Source organism: Chelonoidis abingdonii, chromosome 7, assembly GCF_003597395.2.
Source record: "Chelonoidis abingdonii isolate Lonesome George chromosome 7, CheloAbing_2.0, whole genome shotgun sequence".
Taxonomy (NCBI): Eukaryota; Metazoa; Chordata; order Testudines; family Testudinidae; genus Chelonoidis; species Chelonoidis abingdonii.
In genome coordinates this window covers 43,770,288-43,794,377 of record NC_133775.1, presented here as the reverse complement: position 1 = coordinate 43,794,377, position 24,090 = coordinate 43,770,288, and the positions used below count along the sequence as shown (strand labels likewise).

At 43.4% G+C, this 24,090-nt stretch overlaps 2 protein-coding genes across 5 annotated transcripts in view; one reads left to right on the top strand and one right to left on the bottom strand.

Moving 5' to 3' along the window:
* The window catches only part of DDX59 (DEAD-box helicase 59), a 72,166-nt gene extending 62,073 nt beyond the window's left edge, over positions 1-10,093 (bottom strand). Inside the window, exon 1 of the mRNA XM_075067850.1 lies at positions 9,762-10,093. The gene's annotated coding sequence lies outside the window, so the exon portion shown is untranslated. The remainder of the gene's footprint in view (positions 1-9,761) is intronic.
* A 697-nt stretch (positions 10,094-10,790) lies between these two features.
* CAMSAP2 (calmodulin regulated spectrin associated protein family member 2) overlaps positions 10,791-24,090 on the top strand; it is a 154,531-nt gene continuing 141,231 nt past the window's right edge. For all 4 annotated transcript variants that reach the window (XM_032773502.2, XM_032773501.2, XM_032773500.2 and 1 more), the window contains exon 1: positions 10,791-11,142. In XM_032773502.2, the coding sequence (XP_032629393.1) occupies positions 11,004-11,142 (139 nt within the window). In that variant the 5' untranslated portion in view covers positions 10,791-11,003. The remainder of the gene's footprint in view (positions 11,143-24,090) is intronic.

The following is a 24,090-nucleotide window of genomic DNA, read 5'->3' as shown; positions in this document are numbered from 1 at the left end:
ACGGAATCAGAATCTTGCTTATAACTACTTGCCTAGCAGTACAATGTCATGGCACTACCATTGTTACTCTGTATGTGTCTGCACAGTGCTTAGCACAGTGGGGCCCCGATATGTGCCTGGGACCTCTAGGTGCTACCACAATACAAACAAATGAATAAATACTCCAAATCCTTACTCCTTATCTGTTTTCTATCAAGTGTTCCCGCCCCCTGTTTATCGCATGGTTCCATGCAGTCAAATTCTGCTCTCAGTCACATCCATGCAACCAAACTGAAGTCTCTGGTGCAAAGGGGTGGAGAATTTGGCATAAGCCTTCTGCCTTGGTTAAAGAGCTTTTTCTCTAATTGAGTCAGCATGACCCCAGCTGCCCTCTTAACTTGTTTTTACCTTCTCTGAGCCAGGGTCTACTTGCACTCCTGATTCTGGCAGATAATGCTGGCTGACAGTAATGACACCATGCATTGCACACTACACAATTCCATCAAATGTCCTGTGCCTAGAGAAGCAATCAAACAAAACTATCTATCCTGTACCATTTGAGCACTTCTTTTCTTGCTTCTTAGAATGCCTTTTCCCTTCTTCCTCTATTGGCCTTCTGTTTTAAAAAGGCTGAAAGCCATCATGTCATTCAGGCTTTCTTCTTGCTATGTTACTACTAATAGTAGTTCAGGTTTCAGAGTGGTAGCCCTGTTAGTATGTATCAGCAAAAAGAACAAGGAGTACTTGTGCCACCTTAGAGACTAACAAATGTATTTGGGCGTAAGCTTTCATGGGCTAAAACCCACTTCATCGGATGCATGTTCAGTTATATTTACCATGAATGCATTTCATACTTTATCTACAAGTCTCTTTGCCTTCCAGTTCAAAAGCTTGTGGACAGGGTTACTTCATAGTGATTTGGTGAATATATACTATATTCTGGAAGCTGCCATCTTGTGCTCCAGAATTTAAGCTATCATTTAGAACAAAATATGGTTGAGAAGGAAATGTGAACAGATTGTAATGCAGTGATGCCAGACTGAAAACAATTCCGAGAGAGTTGTGAGCTGCCCACTGCCTATTAATATCAAGAGGTTATTAGTTCTGAAGTCTAATGATCAATTAAATGTCATTAACTTGTTTCACTGTTCATCAAAACACAAGAAAAGAGTTTTCTGTTATGAAAATTTACTATGAGTGGAATCTCATGTTGCCTTCTGAAGAAGATGGAACTTGATGCTTCGCAAAGTATCACTCTTTTTTTTCCTTCTTCAATCCCTACTCATGGACTCCTAGCAAAAGCGGGATCCCACTTCTGCTTGCTGTTGCTATTGCACTATCTCAACACTCCTCTGAGGCCTGGTTTTTACTAGTCGATTATTTTGGAATTAGCTGAGTTAATTTAAAAAAATAAAATAAAAGATTCTGTCCGCACGACCAAACCGTTTTTTTCGATTTAAAAGACTCTTTAATCTGATTTCTGTACTCCACCTCGGCAAGTGGCGTAGCGCTTAAATCAAGATCGCAATCCCAAGTTAAAAGGTATTGTGGACGCAATTTGACCTTATTGGCCTCCGGGATCTATCCCAGAATGCTCCCTTGTGACCGCTCTGCACAACACTCTCAACTCCGATGCACTAGCCAGGTGGGCAGGAAAAGCCCCGGGAACTTTTGAATTTCATTTCCTGTTTGGTCACCATCAGCACAGGTGACTATCAGCACAGTCCACCATCACAGGCAACCATGCAGAGTCCACCATCACATGAAATCATGCAGTCCTGGATTTGCAGACGACCTCCAGCATGGTCCAAACGGGAGGTACTGAATCTCATCGCATGCTGGGGAGACGAATCTGTTATGGCAGAACTACACTCCAAAAAAAGGAACACAAATACGTATGCTGAAGTCTCCAGGGCCATGACAGAAAGAGGCTACTCCAGGGACACAAAGCAGTGTCAAACAAAAATCAGGGAGCTCAGATAAGTGTACCAAAAAGCCAGGAAGGTGAACGGGTGCTCTGGGTCACAGCCCCATAAATTCTATTTCTACCGTGACCTGCATGCAATTGTGGGGGGTGACGCCACCACTACCCTACCACTGTCCGTGGACACCTGCAAGGGGGGAGTTGCATGGAGCGAGGAGGATGAGTTATTGGAGGATGAAGAGGAGGAGGAGGAGGAGGAGGAGGACAGTGCACAGGCGGCAACTGGGGAATCCATTTTCCCTCCTAAGCCAGGAACTATTCTTAACGCTGGAGCCAACAGCCTCCCCCGACTCCCAAGGCGGGCTCCCAGACCATGACTCTGGAGAAGGTACTTCTGGTGAGTGAGAGCCTGATCAGAGCCACAGGTTGAGGGAGGGGGAATCCAACCACGTTGGGCTGTTCACATTTAGTTTAAAGGGCTCATCCCTGCTCAGAGCCTCATCGGAGCCATGCGGGTGGGTGGGTGGGTGGGGGGGGGGGGGGGGCGGGTGTTGCGTAACGCGATCATCCCAGAGAGCCCGCAGTCCCTCCTTTTATATGGCAAACCCATCAGGCATTGCTTGCTATGGGAAAGGGGGCCCAGCAGTTTGAAAGCATTGAAATGAATGTGGATGAAGAAAAACCCAGCGTGCCCCTAGGCTGCCTGCAAGCTCAGTTCTGTTGCCCATGTGTGATGGCTTACTCACACCAACATGGCAGGCACTTCAGTACAAGAGGCAAAATGCTAACTTGTACAGAAAGAACATGTGCTGTGTACTATGAATTGCCTGTTTCACTGAGAAAGTGTGTTCCCTTTGATCTCTGAAATGTATCTTTAAAATACTACCCTCCCTTTTTCTTCTTCCACAGGTGCAAATGTTTCAATGCAGCCCCTGTTTACTCCATCCCAGAGGCTGGTCCAGATTAGAAGGTGGAAAAAACGAACTCGGAACGACATGTTCACCGAGCTCATGCAGTCCTCCTGCACTGATAGGGCCCAGCTGAATATGTGGAGGCAAACAATTGTGGAGTCCCATAAAGCATTACAGGAACACAAAGAGAGGAGACACACATGCAATGAAAGCAGGCAGGACGCTATGGTCAAGCTCATGGGGGAGCAAACTGACATGCTCCGCTGTATGATGGATCTAATGCCGGAAAGGCAGCAAGACCACAGACTACCGCTGCAGCCCCTGTATAGCTCCCTCCTCCCCAAGTTCCATAGCCTCCTCACCCAGATGCCCAAGAACACGAGGGGGGAGGCTACGGGGTCTCACACACTCAACCCCAGAAGATCGCCCAAGCAGCAGAAAGTTGGCATACACAAACTTTTGATTTGGTTTCTGGACTTGTCCTTCCCTCCGCCTCCACCCCTAATCCAATTACCCCCTCCCTCCGCACCCGGTCTATCTTCTGATTTCTCTCAATGTGTTGCGCAACAAATAATAAAGAAGAGTTTTTGAACAATTGTGATTTTATTTCCTTTCATATATATATGTGGTGGGTAACTTCAAGAGAAACAAACACAACTGTCACACCGTACCCTGGTCAGTCATGAAACTGGCTTTCAAAGCTTCTCTGATGTGCAGCGCACCCTGCTGCGTTCTTCTAATTGCCCTGTTGCCTGGCTATGTGAAATTGGCCGCCAGGCAAGTTGCCTTAACCTCCCACCCCACCATAAAAGTCTCCCCCTTACTCTCACACATATTGTCGAACACACAACAAGCAGCAATTACAATTGGAATATTGGTTGTGCTGAGACCTAACCAAGTCAGTAAACTGTGCCAGAGCGCTTTCAAACATCCAAAAGCACATTCTACCACCGTTCTGCACTTGTTCAGCCTATAGCTGAACTGCTCCTTACTACTGTCCAGCGTGCCTGTGTACAACTTCATAAGCCATGGCATTAAGGGGTAGGCTGGATCCCCGAGGATAACTGTAGGCTTTTCAACATCCACAACAGTAATTTTCTGATCTAGGAAGTAAGTCCCTTCCTGTAGCTGTTTAAACAGACCAATATTCCTGAAGATGCGAGCATCATGCACCTTTCCTGGCCATCCCACGTTGATGTTGTTGAAATGTCCATTGTGATCCACCAGTGCTTGGAGCACCATGGAAAAGTACCCCTGGCGGTTTACATAATGGCCACCCCCGTGTGCCGCGGCCAAGATAGACGGAACGCATATCCCTATCTCCCCGCCGCAGTTAGGGAACCCCAACGCATGAAAGCCATCCACAATTGTCTGCACATTTCCCAAAGTCACTACCCTTGATAGCAGCTGGTCAATGATTGTGTTGGCTACTTGCAGCACACCAGCCTCTACAGTAGATCTGCTCACTCCAAAATGATTCCCAGCTGACTGGTAGCTGTTGGGCATTGCAAGATTCCACAGTGCTATGGCCACTCGCTTCTCAACTGTGAGGGCTGCTCTCATTTTGGTGTCTTTGAGCTTCAGGGCAGGGGATAGCAAGTCACAAAGTTCCTATGCACACAAAAGTTTTGCAGCCACTGGGAATCATCCAGTTCCACCAGTCTATGCAGTTCCATCAGTCTGTGCTTGTTGCCTGGGCCCAGAATTGGCATTCCACGACATGAACCTGGCCCACGCCACCATGATCTCCCAAACACCACATGCCGTGCTTCTAGGAACACCTGTGTCCATGTCCTCATCAGTATAGTAATCGCACTGTTGTCGCTTCCTCATCCAGTTTTGCAGGTACAGCACATACTGCTGGATAATGCGTGAGGTATTTACAATGGTCAAAACTGCAGCGGAGATCTGAGCGGGCTCTATGGCACCTGCACAGGTAATCCTGGAAAAAGGGCGCGAAATGTAGGAGAGCTGTTTGGTTCAAGACAGCCAATGAAAGGCGGTAAACGATTGTCTTCTGTAGCTTTCATGGAGGCAGGAAGCTCGCTAAAGCGGCAAGAGCAGGAGAGCAGAGTTTGCAGCGGAAGCTGTGCGGCTCAGTTCATGATGGATGAAAAAGGCGGGAAATGGTTAGATAAAAGAGTAGACAGAAAAATGAGAGGACATGCAAGGTGGATTCATAGTACCAGGAGACAGGCAGTTCACTGTACTGCACCATCTGCTGGCAGTATGACGTCTGCCGTAGCTTTCACGGAGGGAGGAGCAAGTGACACACATCCAAAAACACGTGTGAGAATGTATTTGCCGCATCATACACAGGGAGCTTAACTCAGAATTCCAATAGGTAGTGGGGACTGTGGGAACTATGGGATAGCATCCACAGTGCACCACTCCAACATTCGATGCTAGCCTCAGTACTGTGGATGCACTCCGCCAAATTCACGTGCTTCAGTGGGGACACACAACACCAAATGTATAAAATCACTTCCGAAAATTCAAATAGAATAATTTCGAATTAATTTCATACTGTACACATACCCTGAGTCAGACATCTAAATGAAATACACAAACTGATACACCTAACATAGCAAGATGCAGTATAGCTAGAAATAGAGCAGGAGGCACTTTGTTAGGAATAGAATATGAAACAGGTCTTCTGAAATAAATATTTCAGAGATTCCCTCTCAGTAAAGAAAAAGAATAGTACTACACATGTACCCCATTATACAGTGTGGTGTCATGATTAGAGCAGGACATTAAAAGACAGACGACCCAGTTTCTATTCCCACTTTGCAACTGATTTACTATGTGACCTTGGGCAAGTCATTTAGGTCCAAATTTTCAGATGTGCCCACTAAATTTTGTGTGCCTTAGCTCATGAGTGCTCAACTCAAGATTTTTAAATGGTGCTTTACACTCACAACTCTAGTTGAAGTCAGTGAAAAAAACAGCCTTACAGTCTCTCTGCCTAAATTTCCTCATATTTTAAATGGAAATACTAACATTTAACCTTTGTAAAGTGCCATAGGACAAAAAGTGCTATATAATATTATGTGGGTAGGTGAAAGCCTGTGCTGTTTCACAGGGGTAATTTGTACAATGTAAAAAGCCAAATATATCTGGGAACCTTTCTAATGTTTTCTGGATGCTAACCCTCTGCACAGGAACACAAGTGGCGGTAGGAGAGGTTTCTTATGCTCTCACATATCCTTGCACACACTGACAAACCAAGCCACAATTTGGCCATAAAGCAGTAATCAGTTACTTTGGGGAAGGGATGAAAAGGTTCATGGAAAAACAACAAGTAATAGTAGGGATATCTATGTTTATTAGGGATAAAGTGTTAAATGTTTCTGAATTTATAAGGCAGGGTATTAAGTCTGTCTTTACCAAAAGTTGCCAACAGATGGTCTCTTTTTATAACTTTAACAAATTAACACAAGTATAGCTGGAGTAACAATAGCTGATTTCAAGCACAGTTATTTACTCCTAACTTACTGGAATGATAAAGAGTATCAGGTAGATAAGCATAATTACTGACATTAATATATTGGACAAAAAGCTAAATTCTGCCATCCTTAATTAAGCAAAACTCTCATTGAAGTCACCATCAACTTAAGCAGGAGTCTGGCTTGATTAATAACTGCAGTATGTAGCACAAGAAAATTATATGCCATAGTATATACCCAGCTGATGTACATTTTGTTGCTCTGCTGATTTTAGATGAGGTATGCAGGTGTTAGGCTAGGGGTTGGATGAAATCTCATTGAAGTAGTTGTTTTAACAGCTGCCCTTCTTTCAGGATAAATGTTGACAAATTGTATAGTCAGTTGCTTGACCACACTTTGGTATATAAAATATACTCCAGAGAGCAAATAATCAATGTCAGTCAGGTTTATTAATATAGTACAGGAACAAGATTCTATATACCACCAGTCTCCGAGAAGCCATCTCATGCAGTGATGTTACAATCATCTTATGCAGGTGTGCTCCCAAAGTCACACATTTCAGTGCTATTACTTATATGATGATTTTACAAGTTACACATCTCTTTAAACATCATTAAAACCAACCCATCATTAGAAGTACTGGAACTATGATTGCTGCTGCAGCCCTGGCTTGAAGTGGTTTCCATCATAAACAGGGTTTACAGTTTGGCACCCCACTATGGATGTTCCGGTTCCCTAACTTCTTGTTCTGTTTCTTCCTTATCTTTGCTAGGATACTAGCATTCTAGGTACTGGTCTGTGAAAGTACTTCCCTAGTTTGTACTATGACATAGGAGACTTGTCAGAACCAAGATACATTTGTTCTATCTGCTTATGACAAATGCTTACTTCAGCACATGCAAGGAGTTATGGGATACTTAGCATAAGTGAAAAGGATTATGGTATAGGTCAGTTTGGGCTATATCATGGCTCCATATTTGTGCTTAATGTTATTGGTGCTTAATGCTTACTCTGTGTGTGTGTGTGTGTGTGTGTGCGCGCACGCACGTGTGCAAATTATATACGCTATCCATCATATATTAGTCAACAACACAGAAAACCACTGGGCTCCTTTATGAAATAAACAGTTGAAACAAACATAGACCATTGTGGAAAGCTGGAATAAGGGTTGAACTATGAAGTCTGAGGGGATTTCCCTGGGGTTGGACTGCAAACACAGGGAGCTGGGTATTGTTTGACTGAGCAGTGTCCGTGAGAGAGTGATCACAAACACCAAAGAAGCACAGACAGAACGGAGCAAGGAAGTCTCAGAGGCAGTCAAAGAAGTATGTGTAGTGTGATTCCTGAGAAAAAGCTAAGAGAGTGAGTTTTTGGGTAGAGTCCTGGATGGAAAGTGGCTTTAGAATCATGAGCAAAGAAACTGTCTCCTACTGTCTGAGCCCTGCTGTCTTCAGGGAAATAGGACTTTATGTACATTATTTGCTAATAAGCAGGACTGCATTAAAGAAATACATAGACTCATCCTCAACATCTTTCCCTAACAGCAACAAGCCATCAGACCCTGAATATTAACTAACTGCTTACGTCAAAAGGGTTCTTAGGCACTACAATAATACAAATAATAATGAAAACATAAAAATAATAATCTCTGTTCAGTAAATCTTTAAGTTAAGCTTGTACTTAAGAAGCCTTCCTGAATAGGGATTGCTCTCCTGAGTCAGGGTCTCTGTGTTGGTTTGGCACTATTACACCTCTACCCCGATATAACGTGACCTGATATAACACGGATTTGGATAAAACGCAGTAAAGCAGCGCTACGGGGGGGGGGGGCAGGGCTGCGCACTCTGGTGGATCAAAGCAAGTTCAATATAACGCGTTTCACCTAAAATGCGGTAAGATTTTTTTGGCTCCCAAGGACAGCGTTATATCAGGGTAGAGGTGTACTAATAATTATAATTCATATAGCAGAAATCAGGATCCGGGACCCACTGTGTTAAGAACTGTATGTGCACGATGGAAGTGATGATCTCTTGATATTTTTTTTGGATAGGCTATATAACTCACTCAGGGCTTCTCCACTCAAATTACTAATAATGCCAAACTCATGACAATAAAAATTTAAACTTCAACATGCCACCATATATACATAATATGGACATGCAGGTATTGTATCAGAAGTATACAGGGTGCCTCACAAGGCAAATAACAAAACAATATTCAGTGCCAGTCCAAAACAGTAATAGAATCTAACTCACACATAAAAAGAAACAGAAGAGAGTAGTTCGAGTAGAATGTGTGAACACAACATTAGTGAGGAAGAATTTAAAGAATAAGTTGATTTTAAAGAGGAATTAAGATAAAATGATTGGTGGACAGAGATGGGAGACTATTCCAAGCCTAGGGAGCAGTAGGTCAATAAAGGGACATTATTAAGTGTATGTCACAAATCTTGAATTACATCAAAACTGTTATATTTAAAATTGGAGTGACAGATTTTATTTATTTAAAAGCAAGTACTTTTTGTGTTTTACTTTCTCATCAATAATCCCCATCCCAGCTAGTGTGCAGCCTTTACTATAGCATTTTCTGACTTCTAGATGTTCAACAATGCAGGTGAAGCATGTTTTTGTATGGAATTCTATCTATTTTATGGAATACACCTCTACCTCGATATAACGCTGTCCCTGGGAGCCAAAAAAATCTTACCACCTTATAGGTGAAACCATGTTATATTAAAGTTGCTTTGATCCACCAGAGTGCGCAGCCCTGCCCACCCAGAGCACCGCTTTACCGTGTTATATCCAAATTTGTGTTATATTGGGCGGCATTATATCGAGGTAGCAGTGTAGATATAACTAGTTCTTGCCTTCTTCAGTTAGTTGGCATTTAAATGTAAAAAGGTCCAATGGAGAAGAACAGAAAATATTTTGACAGAACGCAGCACCGGCAATATTAATAATTGTATGCCTACACACGCACATATATGGTTGGTCATAGAGTCCTCACTTATTTTTTTAAATATATACAAATGTAATATTTTTCTTATTGCATAATACAGTTCTCAAATTGTGTACATTGTGTTAATCTACAGATCTTTTGCTATTGTTGTACCTAAAGCTGGCTAATAGTGCTTGCTCCCTCTTGTTTCCATCTGATGATTCATATTAAAAGACATGCAATAGTGTATTTTGTTTTAATAATACAATAATATTATTGGTACTACTTTTCCACGTAAGCAAATTGTCTCAAAGATTTCAGGCAGTCATGAGGGAAGATGGTCCATGCATTTATGAGTTGGACAGGAGATGGTCTATGAGAATCTCTCAATTAAATGTAATCTACACACTAAAAAAAGCTGTAGACTCCCTGACATAAGATTTTCTCCATCATAATCCCTTTTAATCCCAAAACATTCGACAAATTACAAACAGCCGACCCTACCCAAATGCAGCCTCCTTGAGAACAACCACCCACTAGCAAAAAGATTTGTAAACTTACGGGAACTGCAAACTCTTTGAGGCAGTGGCCATCCTTCTGATGTGTCTGTACAGCACCTAGCACGCTTAGGTACTAGTCCATGAATGGGGTTCTTAGGCACCACTTCAATGCTAATAATATAATAGGGAGGAATGATTTTGGCCAAGGATATTGGGACAAACCCACTAAGACAGGAAATGCCCCAGAAACGTTAACATCCAGAGTTGACAAGCGTGCGGCTTTCCTAGTGTCCCCCGTGGAAGATCCCACTTGGCTACTGGCCTATGCAGTGGTAGGGTTCGCGTCGGCTGCTGCTCCTTTCCGGACCGCCCTGTCCAGCCCCTCTCGGTACGTCCATGGAGCACCGCACGCCTCCTTTCCTCCCCCGGCACTAGGGCCCCCAAGGCCTGGCTGCGCCTGGGAGCTGCCCGGCCTTGGCCTGGCGTCAAGAATGCCCTATTGTCCGGCCGCCCACGTGACGCCATTCCCCGCCAGAGCGGCGGAAGCCCCACCCCTACCCAGCCGCTGCGCCCCGCCCAGCCCAGGGCCGCCTCATGCTGAGGAGGGGGCGAGGGGCGCATGCGCCGTGCGCGGAGCTGCTCTTCCATACAGTGCGGCAGCGGCTGGGGAAAGCCGCAGCGGCAGGGCGGGACAGGACAGGAGCCGAGAGGCGTTAATTAGCGGCAGCCCGAAAGGGAGCCGGGGCGCTAGCAGGGGCAGCCGCCGCCCCACCACCCCCACCGCCCGGGCGTCTCCGCTGAGGGGAGGCGAAGGCGAAGGCGCGGGGGCTGCGCCGCGCCCGGAGCCTGCGCTGGGGGTTTTGACATCTCTTGTGTCTCAGCGGCGGCCGGGAAGGGCCAGGTCCCCGCTTCCTGCAGCTGCGGGGAAATCACTGCCCGCTCCCGCGGGAGCTCCGTCCCTGCCTGCGGAGCAGGGAGGCCGGGCTGCTGGGGGGGATCCCCGCGGAATCAGCCCTTGCTGGGAGGTATTTCCATAGCAAAGGGAGTGTGGGGGGGTCATAAACTGGTCATTGGGGGGGCGGGGGCCTTGTCTGTATGAACTGAGACAAAGAGCGAGAGAAGAGGCTCTGCTACGTTCTTGTGCAGAGGAGGCATCACCCCATATGGCCAGCTGAGTTCATCATCCGCTGCTGCTGCCGCCGCGTCTATTTTTTATACGTTTCTTTTTTTTTTACATTTTTTTTGTGGGGGGAGGGCTTGGGAAGAAGAATCATGTAAATAAAAGAGAAGGTGCTATAAAAAGATGGGGGATGCTGCGGACCTCAAGGAAATGAGAAAGACGTTTATTGTTCCTGCCGTCAAACCTTTTGACCATTATGATTTCACCAGGGCTAAAATCGCTTGTAATGTAGCGTGGCTGGTGGCCAAAGCCTTTGGGACAGGTAGGTGGCGTCTTCTTCCCTTTCTTTCATGCTGGTTCCTTCACTGCTGCGGACGTGAGCCGTTCCCGAGGGAATTAGACGAGAGGAAATAATCTTGATCTATTGCTTGATCATGTGGTTTTTATTTTGGAATATCTGCTGTCTTTTTTTTCTTACGTGTCAGTGCTATTTTCGTCAATGAGTAGTTGTCATGTTTTAGTGTCTAAATGCATTTATTTGGGGTATTCAGCCTTACAAAACTGTGTGTATTGTTTTTCCATGCACATTTTTTGTTGTAATACAAAAATAGTGTTTTCTGTCTAAAAGCTGAGAAGTAGCCAGGGAAATGGATGTGCACTGTTAGTTTTGATATGTATGATGGTAAGCCTGCAGTCACTCAGATAGGTAAAGATTAAGCAATAACCTGGATTCTAAGAGAGAGAACTAATATTTTTTAGAAGTATTAGAATAAACTAATATTACATATTTAGATGGAGAGAATTCTATAGTGTTGAGTGACAATTGGCATTAAATGCTCTATGTTTCTAAAAGCCAGGGCCTTCAGGAATACTATCCTGCTTATTCTCAGTAATATTTCTAATATATCTTTTGAGGGCAAACATTTCAAAAATACAAAAACATGTGATTTAACTGTATCATTTATTTAATTTTCAATTTATAAAACAGTTTTGTTGGTGTTTTTGAAAGAAGGAGTGTGCGGGAACAATCAGTCATTTCACCCCTGTTCTCTGTAGAACAACAGGAAAAGGTTTCTCTTTTTGGAATTCTGCAACAGTTGCATATGTAGCCAGAGTACTGTTGCATATTGTAACATGGCTAAAAGACATATATCTTTATGATGCCATTAGGAGCTGGTAATATCTGACAACAACCTTTCTCTTTATATTTAAAAACAAAAAAATTCCATGACTACTGACAGTGCCATATATTAGCAGTTTCTGTATGTAATAACCATTTCTGGTTATTGCAAAGCAATTTATTTTTAAAAATACTTTTATATTTTGTAGAGCTCAGATTCATGATCTCTTTTTAATCAATGCAAATTTGAGCACTAAAATGCTAAGGCAGTGAAAATTCTTGGAATAATTTGCTTTGGGGGTTTTCAGAGGCGATGTAATTTAATGTCCTTAAGCAATTCAGTTCTGTAGGCTTGCATGTATACGAACTAAACATGTCATTTTATTTTTTGATAACCCAAAATGATCATATCAGGTGTAAAATATGCATTGTGTCTGCAGCTTCAAATATGGCAGAGTTTTATTCTGATGTGGCTTTGCAAATTCTTTATCTTCAGGAGATTGAGATATTTTGGTTTCTATTAGCTGAGTTTGAATGGGATGTGTAAAGCAGCCTGTGGGGTTAGCTTTCTGTAAAAGTCTGATCCAAACCAAATTCCTTTCCTTTCCTTTGTCCCTCCCCATGGTTTTCATTCTGAAAGATACACAAGCAAATGGAACAAGTCATCAGTTAAGAGCAGATATTCTCTGCTTTTGCGTTTTTTAAATTCTCTGATGCTAGTATCTGACCCACTTAATGCAGCTAATGGAAATAAGGTCAAATAGAACTGTAAACAGCATTAAAGTGTTCCAGATCATGTTTTGTGATTAGTTTCAAGTCGGTGTTCTGCATGGTAGTAGTTCCTGGAGTTGCAAAGTAGAATTTGAGGGTGAGAGCATGGAAGTATACATAAATACCTACATAACAAGTTTTCAAACACACTTTTACATGTGAAACAGATGCAGAACTGGAGGATTGACCATCTCCTTTGAACATTTTTTTAAAGCTCTCCCTGGAATAGATTACAGCTTCTTCTGCACAGAGAGCCATATTTCTACTATCTGCTGTCATATGTTTGCCCAAAGGAACTACAAAGGATGTTAGGGTGTGTGTGAATGTCTCATTCCCCATATGTGTCTTGAAGTGGCAGAATTTGAAGTGATCAGTAATGAAATAAGGGGTTTCAAAACTTTGTCCTAAATTCACAGAAAATAGTGAGCAATAACTGTCTTGAACGTCTCCATTCATTCTGCTTTCCCTAGTTAAAATAGTACTTTCTCCATCAGATAATTCCTTATCTTGGATAAAAGTCCTATCCTTCCACCCACTTCTATTCTGGGGAAGTTCACATTTGTTTCTTTTGTGGTATAAAAAGCGTCTTCAGTTTCTTCTTTAGACATAGTGTGTACACATGCAATATGTAAAAATATACATTTAGGGTCTGATATTTATGCTTTGTTTTAAATGCATGGTACAACACAAACAAATGTGAAGTGACTCTTAAGAACAACTTGGTTGTGCTATATTATAGAAACATGTCGTCTTGGAGAGAACTTCTGAAGTATTCTATGGGGTGCAGTTCTGCTATACCGAAATCGAGTTAGTGCTGTCCTTGTTGGAGTGATGTCTATGGGACTGATGATAAAGAAACATACAGTCTCAGATTCAGCTCTGTTACATCTGTGCAATGTCATGGACTTAACAAAGTTGTGCAGGGATAAGAGTACACTTTGTTTAACCTGTATTTGCATATGATATGAGCCAAACATACAGCACAAGAACAGAAGATGTATGTGGGAAATAGTCATGTAAAAACATCATGTATGAAAAATGAATGAGATAAAAATGACTTTGAATATGAAAATAATGCTAGGAATTCATGCTTCCTTTCAGTCTTATTCCATTTCTTTTAGCATCCATTTTCAGTTCTTTCAGAGTTAGGACAGGTTGTGTTTCTTCCTATGAACCATAGCTGAAATTTAACTGGCTACATCAGTTCATAATCATAATTCAGCATAACTCGATATCGAGCAATGATACCTGACGTGCAAATTGATAAGTCATGAGCCTATGTTGCCCTGATGATACTTAAATCTCTCAAGTTCAAGATTGCATTCATTCTTTAAATTTGAAAGAAATAAACGATCCTTTTTGCTTCTGGCTACTATTGCAAGTACAGGTACGATGTAACAAGACTCAGAAAAAATATTTCTCTAACAACAAATAACTACATGATTTAGTTTGGTTCTTACCATTTTGAGACACTGTTGCAGAGTTCAGGTAATATCACAGTTGATTCATAAATACAGAAACTTGATGTCCCAGACAACTGTCTGAGATTATATATATTTTATTTTTATGAGCCATATTTACAATGATTATTCAGGATTTAATATGGTTCTAATGTAGTGGTCAGTATGTTTTGGTCAAATGAACTTAATGCATTTTGTTTAATGTATTTAGCTCAATTTCTTTCCTGACATAAGCATAGTGCAGTGAGAGCTTGATTTCTTCTTGTGTTTGTTTTTAGAGCAAGGCTTTTTAGTGGAGCCAGGAGCTGGAGCACGGAGCAGCTCTGGAGCAGTGGAGCAGCAGGTTTTTGCCTGGAGCTGGAGCAGAGCTGGAGCACAGCTCTAAAGCTCGGTTTTAGAGACTTGGAAATATTAACATTTTGATTTGTTGCATTGTGTTTGTACTTAAAATTGCCTTTCCCTAGAAAGACCTTTTTTGAAATGGCATTCTTTTGGAGAGTATCTACATTAGAGCTGCATTTTCCTCTAACATAATGAAAGGAAGCTTCTTAAAAAGTTCAAGGAATATTTTAACTGTCAAACAATTTGAGATGTAGATGTAGCTTTATTCTTCTAGTATTTCAAAGGGGAGAACATGTAAGACCCACAAAATCTTGGGACTGGAACAGTGAAGTTTGATTGAGATTTTGGAAGGACAACCTTTGGGTTTAAATCCACAAACAGTTACCTTATATGGTAAAGTCTATTGAATTCAACAGACTACTCATGAGATGAGCAGTTTGGAGGAAAACAAGAACTTGCCTTTTAGTTTAGAAAATCTACTTTCCATACCAAATGACTGAAATCTGCTGATACTACGTTCCTCATGTACTTTAAAGGAGGATAGGCCTGACTAGTGAAAAGAATCGAAATATATTGTAACAGTGTTCAAGAGACTTATGCCCTTGAGGTCTTTGCTAGTCTTATGAAGACATCTCAAGAGTTTGTGTTCTTTCTCTCTTAGAACCATAGTCACATTAGAGAATGAACTGTATTCTGAGAGAATTTTAAAAGGCAACTCTATAGTGAAAACAGGTCTACGTGGTACAGATGGGAGGGAAAAATTCTTTTTACAATTAAGAAGAATCACTGTTTTGTTTTGTTTTTAAAGTTCCTGCATAGAAGCATTTAAGTTGCAAAAACAGATTAGATTATTATAACATATTGGGCCAAATTAATTCATGCTGTAATAATATTGAAGTAACAGACTAAAAAAATACTTTATTCTTGAGCTTGCATTAAGCAGGAATTCTGAAAAGTTTTTACCTGATAATTCACTTTCTCAGAATTATGCTACAGATGCTCTACTGATGAGTGGTGGGAGCCAATATAAACAGTCTGGGTCTTTGTAGGAGATTCTAGAATGTACTAGTCTCATGGACGACATTTTAAGAGTTAAAGTTAATACAGTAAAATAACTGCAAACTTTGGTTTAGGTCAGTGGTTCCCAAACTTGAACAACCTTTCACTAAAATGTCATGTCTCGCAAAATCCCTCTTGAAAATGAATATTTCCAGGGATTTTCTCCTCTTACCTGAGTACAAATTATAAAAGCAGTGGTCTTGGAAATTGTTTTTATGACATGCTAATTACACACTATTTATTATTAACCATTATTATTACAGTATTTTTATCATTATGGAAACGATAAAACGGTTCCAAGATCTCACTTTCGTAGCTTGTATCACACTGAACAAGCCTCTTTATACGACAAGGCTCCTATGTTTCTTCAAGGAGTATCAGATGTGAAACAGCTTGAAGGTATTTAAAAAGCCAGCTCAGAGTTCCTCCTACACAAGCATTCAGGTCTTGAGCAGTCCAGGCAAACAATGCACGTTACTACAAAGCTTAAACTTGTTCTTCATAATAAATTAAAAACAATACTAGCTGCCTATTTAATTTTAAAAACAGCAAAAAATATCCACCTCCCTTTCCATTTCTTATAAGGAGTCTTGAAGTTTAAATCTCCTCAGTGTGAAAGAGATGCTTGCTTTGATCTGCTTAGCTCTTGGAAATCCAGGGGCTCTGGGCTGCTGGCCCCGGATCCCTAGGGCTAGCTTTGTCCGTCATTAGGGAATTTTTTCACGGGAACCTCCTGTAACATTTTGCAAACCCCGAGAGGTTCATAAACCCCAGTTTGGGAACCATTGGTTTAGGTGAAGAAACCACCCAAAACTGACACAATGTATAAGAGTACCAATTTTGGTTGGGTAGGATTGCGCACATGTACCAGATGTCTAGCAGGTACACTTCTGTTAAGAGTAGGTATGGTATGAGGCTTTGTTGTCAGTTCAGAAGATGAGGTATCTTGGTGTAAAGTTTTCTGATAAATTTGAGTAGAAGTTATGTGGCATTATGGTTATAAATTGAAGTTGTTTGAGCTAAAATACCTCAGTTGCAGGTATGGAGATAATTCTGTAAATTATTTAAGTGTAATGTTAATTCAGTCCTGGTCTACACTACAATTTTTGGTCAAATGTAGCCGCGTTACCTCAATTTTAAGGTCAACATGATGAAGCCCTTTTTTTCAACTTTAAGGCTCTTTAAATTGATTTCTTTACTCCACCTCCAAGGGAATTAGTGCTGAAATCGGCCTTGCTGGGTTGAATTTGGGGTAGTGTGGATGCAATTCAACAGTATTGGCCTCCGGGAGCTATCCCAGAGTGCTCCATTGTGACCGCTCTGGACAGCACTCTCAACTCCAATGCACTGACCAGGTAGACAGGAAAAGGCCCATGAACTTTTGAATCTCATTTCCTGTTTGGCCAGCATAGCAAGGTGCAGGTGAGTGCAGATCTCAGCAGCAGAGGTGACCGTGGTGGAGTCCCAGGATCATAAAAGAGCTCCATCATGGACCAAAAGGGAGGTACGGGATGTGTTCGCCGTATGGAGAGACGAATCTGTGCTAGCTGAACTCCGTTCCAGTAAACGAAATACCAAAACATTAGAAAAGTCTCCGAGGGCATGAAGGACAGAGGCCATAACAAGAACGCAAAGCAGTGCCGCCTGAAAATTAAGGAGCTAAGGCAAGCTTACCAAAAAAACGAAGAGGCAAAAGGTCGCTCCGGATCGGAGCCCCAAACATGCCACTTCTATCAAGAGCAGCATGCCATGCTAGGGGGTGCAGCCACCACTACACTACACCACCCCTGTGCTTTGACTCGGTCAGTGGAGAATCACCCAACATGGAAGCGGGTTTTGGGGACGAGGAAGATAGCTCACAGCAAGGAAGCAGGAAAACCGGTTTCCCCAACAGCCAAGATATGTTTCTCACCCTGGACCTGGAGCCAGTAACCCCCGAACCCACCCAAGGCATGCTGCTGGACCCTGAAGATGGAGAAGGGACCTCTGGTGAGTGTACCTTTGTAAATATTATACATGGTTTAAAAGCAGGCATGTTTAATGATTGATTTGCCCTGGCATTCGCGGCCACTACAGCTACTGGAAAAGTCTGTTAATGTGTCTGGGGATGGAGTGGAAATCCTCCAGAGACATCTCCATAAAGCTCTCCTGGATGTACTCCCAAAGCCTTTGCAAAAGGTTTCTAGGGAGGGTGGCGTTATTCCGTCCGCCATGGTAGGATACATTACCATGTCAAGCTAGTAGTACGTAGTCTGGAATCATTGCATAACACAGCGTATGATCCCAGTGTTTGCTGGCATTCAAACATCTGTTTTTTATCTCACTGTGTTATCCTCAGGAAAGTGATATTGTTAATGGTCACCTGGTTGAAATAGGGTGCTTTTATTAAGGGGATAGTCAGAGGTGCCCGTTCCTGCTTGGCTGTTTGGCTGTGGCTGAACAGAAATGTTCCCTGCTGTTAGCCACGTGGTGGGGGGAGGGGTGAAGTGTGAGTTATCTCTCGCACCAAACAGTCAGGCCCTCAATAAAAGAGGCAAAATGCAATCTTGTAACACAAACACATGTGCTGTGTAATGTGAGCAGCAAGGTTTAACGTGAAAGTGTACCCATTGTTCACTCTCCCTTTTCTTCCACCAGCTGCAAATGTTCCTCCTTCGCAGAGGCTAGTGAAGATTAGAAGGTGAAAAAAACGCACATGGGATAAAATGTTTTCTGAGCTCCTGTTGTCCTCCCACACTGACAGAGCACAGCAGAATGCATGGAGGCAGACAATGTCAGAGTGCAGCAAAGCACAATATGAACGCGAGGAGAAGTGGCAGGCTGAAGAGAGTAAGTGGTGGGCTGAAGATGATAGGTGGCGTCAGCTTGCTAACAGAAGGCAAGAGTCGATGCTCAGGCTGTTGGAAGATCAAACTCATATGCTCCAGCATATGGCTGAGCTGCAGGAAAGGTAGCAGGAGCACAGACCGCCGCTAAAGCCCCTATGTAACCAACAGTCCTCCTCCCCAAGTTCCATAGCCTCCTCACTCAGATGCCCAAGAATGTGGTGTGGGGGGCCTCTAGCCGCTCCACCCAAGAGGATTGCCCAAGCAACAGAAGGCTGGCCTTCAGTAAGTTTTAAAGTGCAGTGTGGCCTTGTCCTTCCCTCTTCCCCCACCCCAACTGGTGCTTTCCTCCTCCCTCACCCCTCTCAGGCTACCTTGGCAGTTATCACCCTGTTTGTGTGATGAATTAATAAAGAATGCATGAATGTGAAGCAGCAATGACTTTATTGCCTCTGCAAGTGGTGGTCGAAGGGTAGAGGGGAGGGTGTCTAGCTTACAGGGAGGTAGAGTGAACCAAGGGGGTGGAGGGCTCATCAAGGAGAAACAGACAGAACTTTCACACCGTACCCTGGCCAATCATGAAACTGGTTTTCAAAGCTTCTCTGATGCACACCGTGCCCTCTGTACTCTTCTAACAGCCCTGGTGTCTGGCTGTGTGTAATCAGCAGCCAGGCGATTTGCTTCAACCTCCCACCCTGCCATAAACATCTCCCCCTTACTCTCACAGATATTGTGGAGTGCACAGCAAGCAGTAATAACAATAGGAATATTGATTTCGCTGAGGTCTATCCGAGTCAGTAAACTGTGCCAGCGCACTTTTAAACAGCCAAATGCACATTCTACCACCATTCTGCACTTGCTCAGCCTATAGTTGAACAGCTCCTGACTACTATCCAGGCTGCTTGTGTATGGCTTCATGAGCCATAGCATTAAGGGCTAGGCTGGGTCCCCAAGGATAACTACAGGCATTTCAACGTCCCCAACGGTTATTTTCTGGTCTGGGAAGAAAGTCTCTACCTGCAGCTTTTGAAACAGACCAGAGTTCCTGAAGACATTAGCATCATATACCTTTTCCGGCCATCCCACATTGAAGTTGTTGAAACGTCCCTTGTGGTCCACCAGTGCTTGCAGCAGCATTGAAAAGTACCCCTTTCGGTTTATGTACTCACGGGCTTGGTGCTCCGGTGCCAAGATGGGGATAGGGGTTCTGTCTATCACCCCACCACAGTTAGGGAATCCCATTTCAGCAACGCCATCCACTATGACCTGCACATTTCCTAGAGTCACTACCCTTGATATCAGCAGCTCTTTGATTGCTTTGGCTACTTGGATCACAGCAGCCCCCGCAGTAGATTTGTCCACTCCAAATTGATGCCCAACTGACTGGTAGCTGTCTGGCATTGCAAGTTTCCACAGGGCTATCGCCACTCTCTTCTCAACTGTGAGGGTTGCTCTCATCTTGGTTTTCTGGCGCTTCAGGGCAGGGGAAAGCGAGTCACAAAGTTCCATGAAAGTGCCCTTATGCACGCAAAAGTTTTGCGGCCACTGGGAATCGTCCCGGACCTGCAACACTGTGGTCCCACCAGTCTGTGCTTGTTTCCTGGGCCCAGAATTGGCATTCCATAGCATGAACCTGCTCCATTAACACCATGATGTGCACATTGCTGGGGCCCATACTTCGTGAGATGTCTGTGTCCATGTCTATATCCTCACCGCTCTCGTCACCTCGCCGCCATCGCCTCCTCGCTTAGTTTTGCTTTTGCAGGTTCTGGTTTTGCATATACTGCAGGATAATGCATGTGGTTTTTACAGTGCTCATAACTGCGGCTGTGATCTGAACAGGCTCCATGATCCCAGTACTATGGTGTCTGAGCTGAAAAAGGGCACGAAATGATTGTCTGCTCTGACGGAGGGAGAGGCGACTGATGACATGGCTTACAGGGAATTAAAATGCGCAGAGCGGATGGCTTTGCATCAAGGAGAAACACAAACAACTGTCACACGGAATGGCCCCTTCAGGGATTGAACTCAAAACCCTGGGTTTAGCAGGCCGTTGATTTCACAAAGGGAGGGAGCAAATGAATACAAACAAATCGGGTCTATTTCTTGTGTTGTTCCACTCCATCTATCTTTTACATTTTTAGGCTGACGGAAGATGGTTCAGTTTGACTGCTAGCCATCATCATCTCTTGGGTTCTCAGCAGAAGATGGGAATGACCTGGCTGAGTTACTCCTGTGTCTGCCCAGGTGCCCCTGACTGACCTCACCAAGGTCAGCTAAAAGAGTACCCAGGAGTACGACAAAGATGGCTACCAGTTGTAATGCACTGTCTGCTGCCAAAAGACAATGAGCTGCTGCTGTGTAGCAATGCAGTCCCACATCCGCTGGCACTCAGGAACTTACGGTGATGGTCAGCTGTGCAGGCTCCATGCTTGCTGTGGTATGGCGTCTGCACAGGTAATCCGAGAAAAAAAGATGTGAAACGATTGTCTGCCGTTGCTTTCATGGGGGGAAGGAAGGGGGACCTGACAACATGTTCCCAGAATCACCCTCGACACTGTTTTTGCCCCATCAGGCATTGGGATGTCAACCCAGAATTCCAATGGGCGGCGGAGACAGCAGGAACTGTGGGATAGCCACCCACAGTTCAACGCCCCAGAAGTCGACTCTGGCCTCGGTACTGTGGGTGCAGTCTGCTGACTTAATGCACTTAGAGCATTTTTTGTGGGGACACACACAATCGACTGTATAAAAACGATTTCTGAAAAACCAACTTCTATAAATTCGACCTAATTTCGTAGTGTAGACATACCCTTAGATTCTCCTAGTCTTCTAGTACCTAGTTTCTGTTATGGTAATATTTTTTATGGTGGTGTTTGTAAGACGGTTTAGAAGAACTAATGTGAAACACATTGATGCCTGAACTGGAGCTCTTGATGTAATGGAGTTAGTAAGGTGCATCAAGATCTGCATCTACTAGGCTCTGAGTTCAAGAATGTGTATAAATTTTGAACATCTGCCAGCTTCAGTGCAGCTTACAGGTTTCTCAATCCAAAAACCACTGAGTGTGGTACAGTTTAGGCTTGCATTAGACTAAATACATATGACTTCCATACAAAGTTGAGAAAGCGGGTAGAGCCTGCTCAGTTTGCAAGTTAAATGTATATACTATGCATTGAATAAATTCCAGAGAGATCCTTACTGAAAATTCTTTGCCCCCAGTCTTAAAGTTTAACCTGAAGAGTGAGATTGAGCCTAGTGGACAAGGACAAGTAGCTTCTGCATCAAGACACAGGAGTTGCTCTCACATGACTGGCTCCCAGGCCATTCAGGACTTTATAGATTCTAATCAATATGTTGAATTGCCCTCAGAGTTGAATAAGAAGCCATGCAGAGTACAGAATATTGATATTATGGGCATATAGTAATTTGCACCAGTCAGGTTTGCACTAGCTGCAGTTTCAGGATGCTCTTTCAATGCTAACCTCGTTTGAGTGTACAGTATTGCAATAGTTCAGCCTTCAGGTTATAAAGTCATGGCTCACTATTTAGAAGTTCTTATCAGAGACAGTGATCTTAGCCTTTTCACCAACCATAAATAAAAGACAGTGGATCTAGTATGACCTTGAGACTACGAATGTTTTGGGAAAGTAAACTTGCCAGTCTGGCCCACTCCTCCAGATGCTTCCCTCTATTGTTTTCACTTCTGTCTGAGTCTGAGCCAGTTTCCCGCCATCCACTTTCTCAGCTTTATTAGTTCTTGGTAGATGCAGAAACTGCAATATAAGTTCGACAAAAGGGAGCTAAAAATTTGAGCGTCATTTATAAATTGATGATGAAGGGCACAACATTTCATAGTCTTTCCTAGCAAAAGTAATAATATACCTGAACAGCAACAGGGAAAGCATAGAGGCCCGTAGAAACCAATACATGCTTTTCTATGTCAAGGTCATGTAAAGGTTTAGGATTTCTCTTAGAAAGGATTGACTTACTAAAGGGCCACTGTCACAGAAGTCCCCAAGCAAGTTGATGGTCATTTCTACTGAAGACTACTTGTCTAGTAATCAACAAGGACAAAGTCATTAAAAAGAGTTTTTAGAATCATTTTTTTCTGTATGATGCCCTTGCTTGAAACCGAATTAATGTGAGGTGACGTGAGTACAGTCATTTTTAACTTCACTCTTTCAGTAACCTTCCTTAGGTTGGTAGCAATAACTGATGAGGGTAACAGTAAGTGGCCATGTTACTATGTGGCTGGTATCTGGACTTGGAAAAGAAGTACTCTCGAACACTGTCAATAATGGGCTTCTCGTGCCATGAATAATAAGTGTCCAATTCATAAATATCTAACTGCAATTCTCCAAAGGCATAAGACGCTGAAGGTCTCAATGGATGAAATTCCACCAGGGAACTCGATGGATTCTTACCTCTTTGTCTGATAGTGAACTCATGGCATTGAACAAAAGTCTGAACCAGTCAACCTTTTCAGTAAAGTAGACAGGAAAAACTCTTCAACATTTTGTTGTAGAAAGCAAATGAGCGAGCACTAAACCAACCAACATTTTGAACAGGTCTTTGGGTCAAGACAGGTCTATTATGCCAGGGGAAGCTGTGGTGTGATGGTTGATGAGGCAGGCTCCGAGCAGTGCTTACCTGGTGGCCTCCCCGGAAGTGGGAACATCCCCCTTGCTGAGGTCCTAGGTCAAGGCGTGGCCAGGGAGCTCTGCACATTGCCTCTGCCTGCAGGCACCGCCCATGCAGTTCCCATTGTCTGCGGTTCCTGGCCAATGGGAGCTGTGCAGGCAGCACGCAGAGCTGCTTGGCCATGCCTTTGCCTAGGACCTGAGTGAGTGGGATGTTGCTGCTTCTGGGGAGCCCCCCAGGTAAGTGCTGCCCAGAGCCCGCCTCACCCTGTCCCGTGCCCCTGCCCTCTCCCACACCCAAACTCTGCTGCTGCTGCTGGGGGAGGGAGGCACAGATCCAGGTAGGGAGCCTGTTGGCCCTACCAATCTTCTCTCCAGCACCAGCAGGGGTCCTTGGCTGTGCACCACCCCCCGCTCCTCTCCAGCAATAGCAGGGTTCCTGGGCCATATGCCACCACCCACAGCACCCAGGCCACCCTACCTCAGCACCTCCGGGAAGCCACCCCCCAAGTTTTAGTCAAGGGTATATAGTAAAAGTCATGGCCAGGTCACAGGCCATGAATTGTTGTTTCCTGACTGTGATCTGTCCGTGACTTGTAGTAAAAATACCTGTGACTAAAATATAGCCTTATTTATAGGGTATTGTCACTTTATAAACTTTTTACAGGTGAGCTCACAGCTAGAGTAAATTTGTAGGGCAAATTATTATAACAGTGAACACTCTCCATAAATATGTTCCATCAATCTCCTTGCTGATAAGAAACCTACAATTAAGAGAGGTTTCCATGGTCAAGATTATAGGAATAGGTTAAGCCTTAAAATGGGGACATTTTATTCTTGATTTCTAGTAATGTGAACTACCTTCTTTTTAAATGGTACCCTCAAGAAAATAGCTGAAGACTTTACTTATTGACTGCTCCCATCCTCCTTCTGAGTAGTTGTGTACTTATTAATTTAAAACATTCCCAGATCTAAAGGTGTAGTGTCATCCAGTTAGATACCTGGAAACTCTTTGGAAAACAAGCTTTGACTTTTTAAAGAAAGCTTACT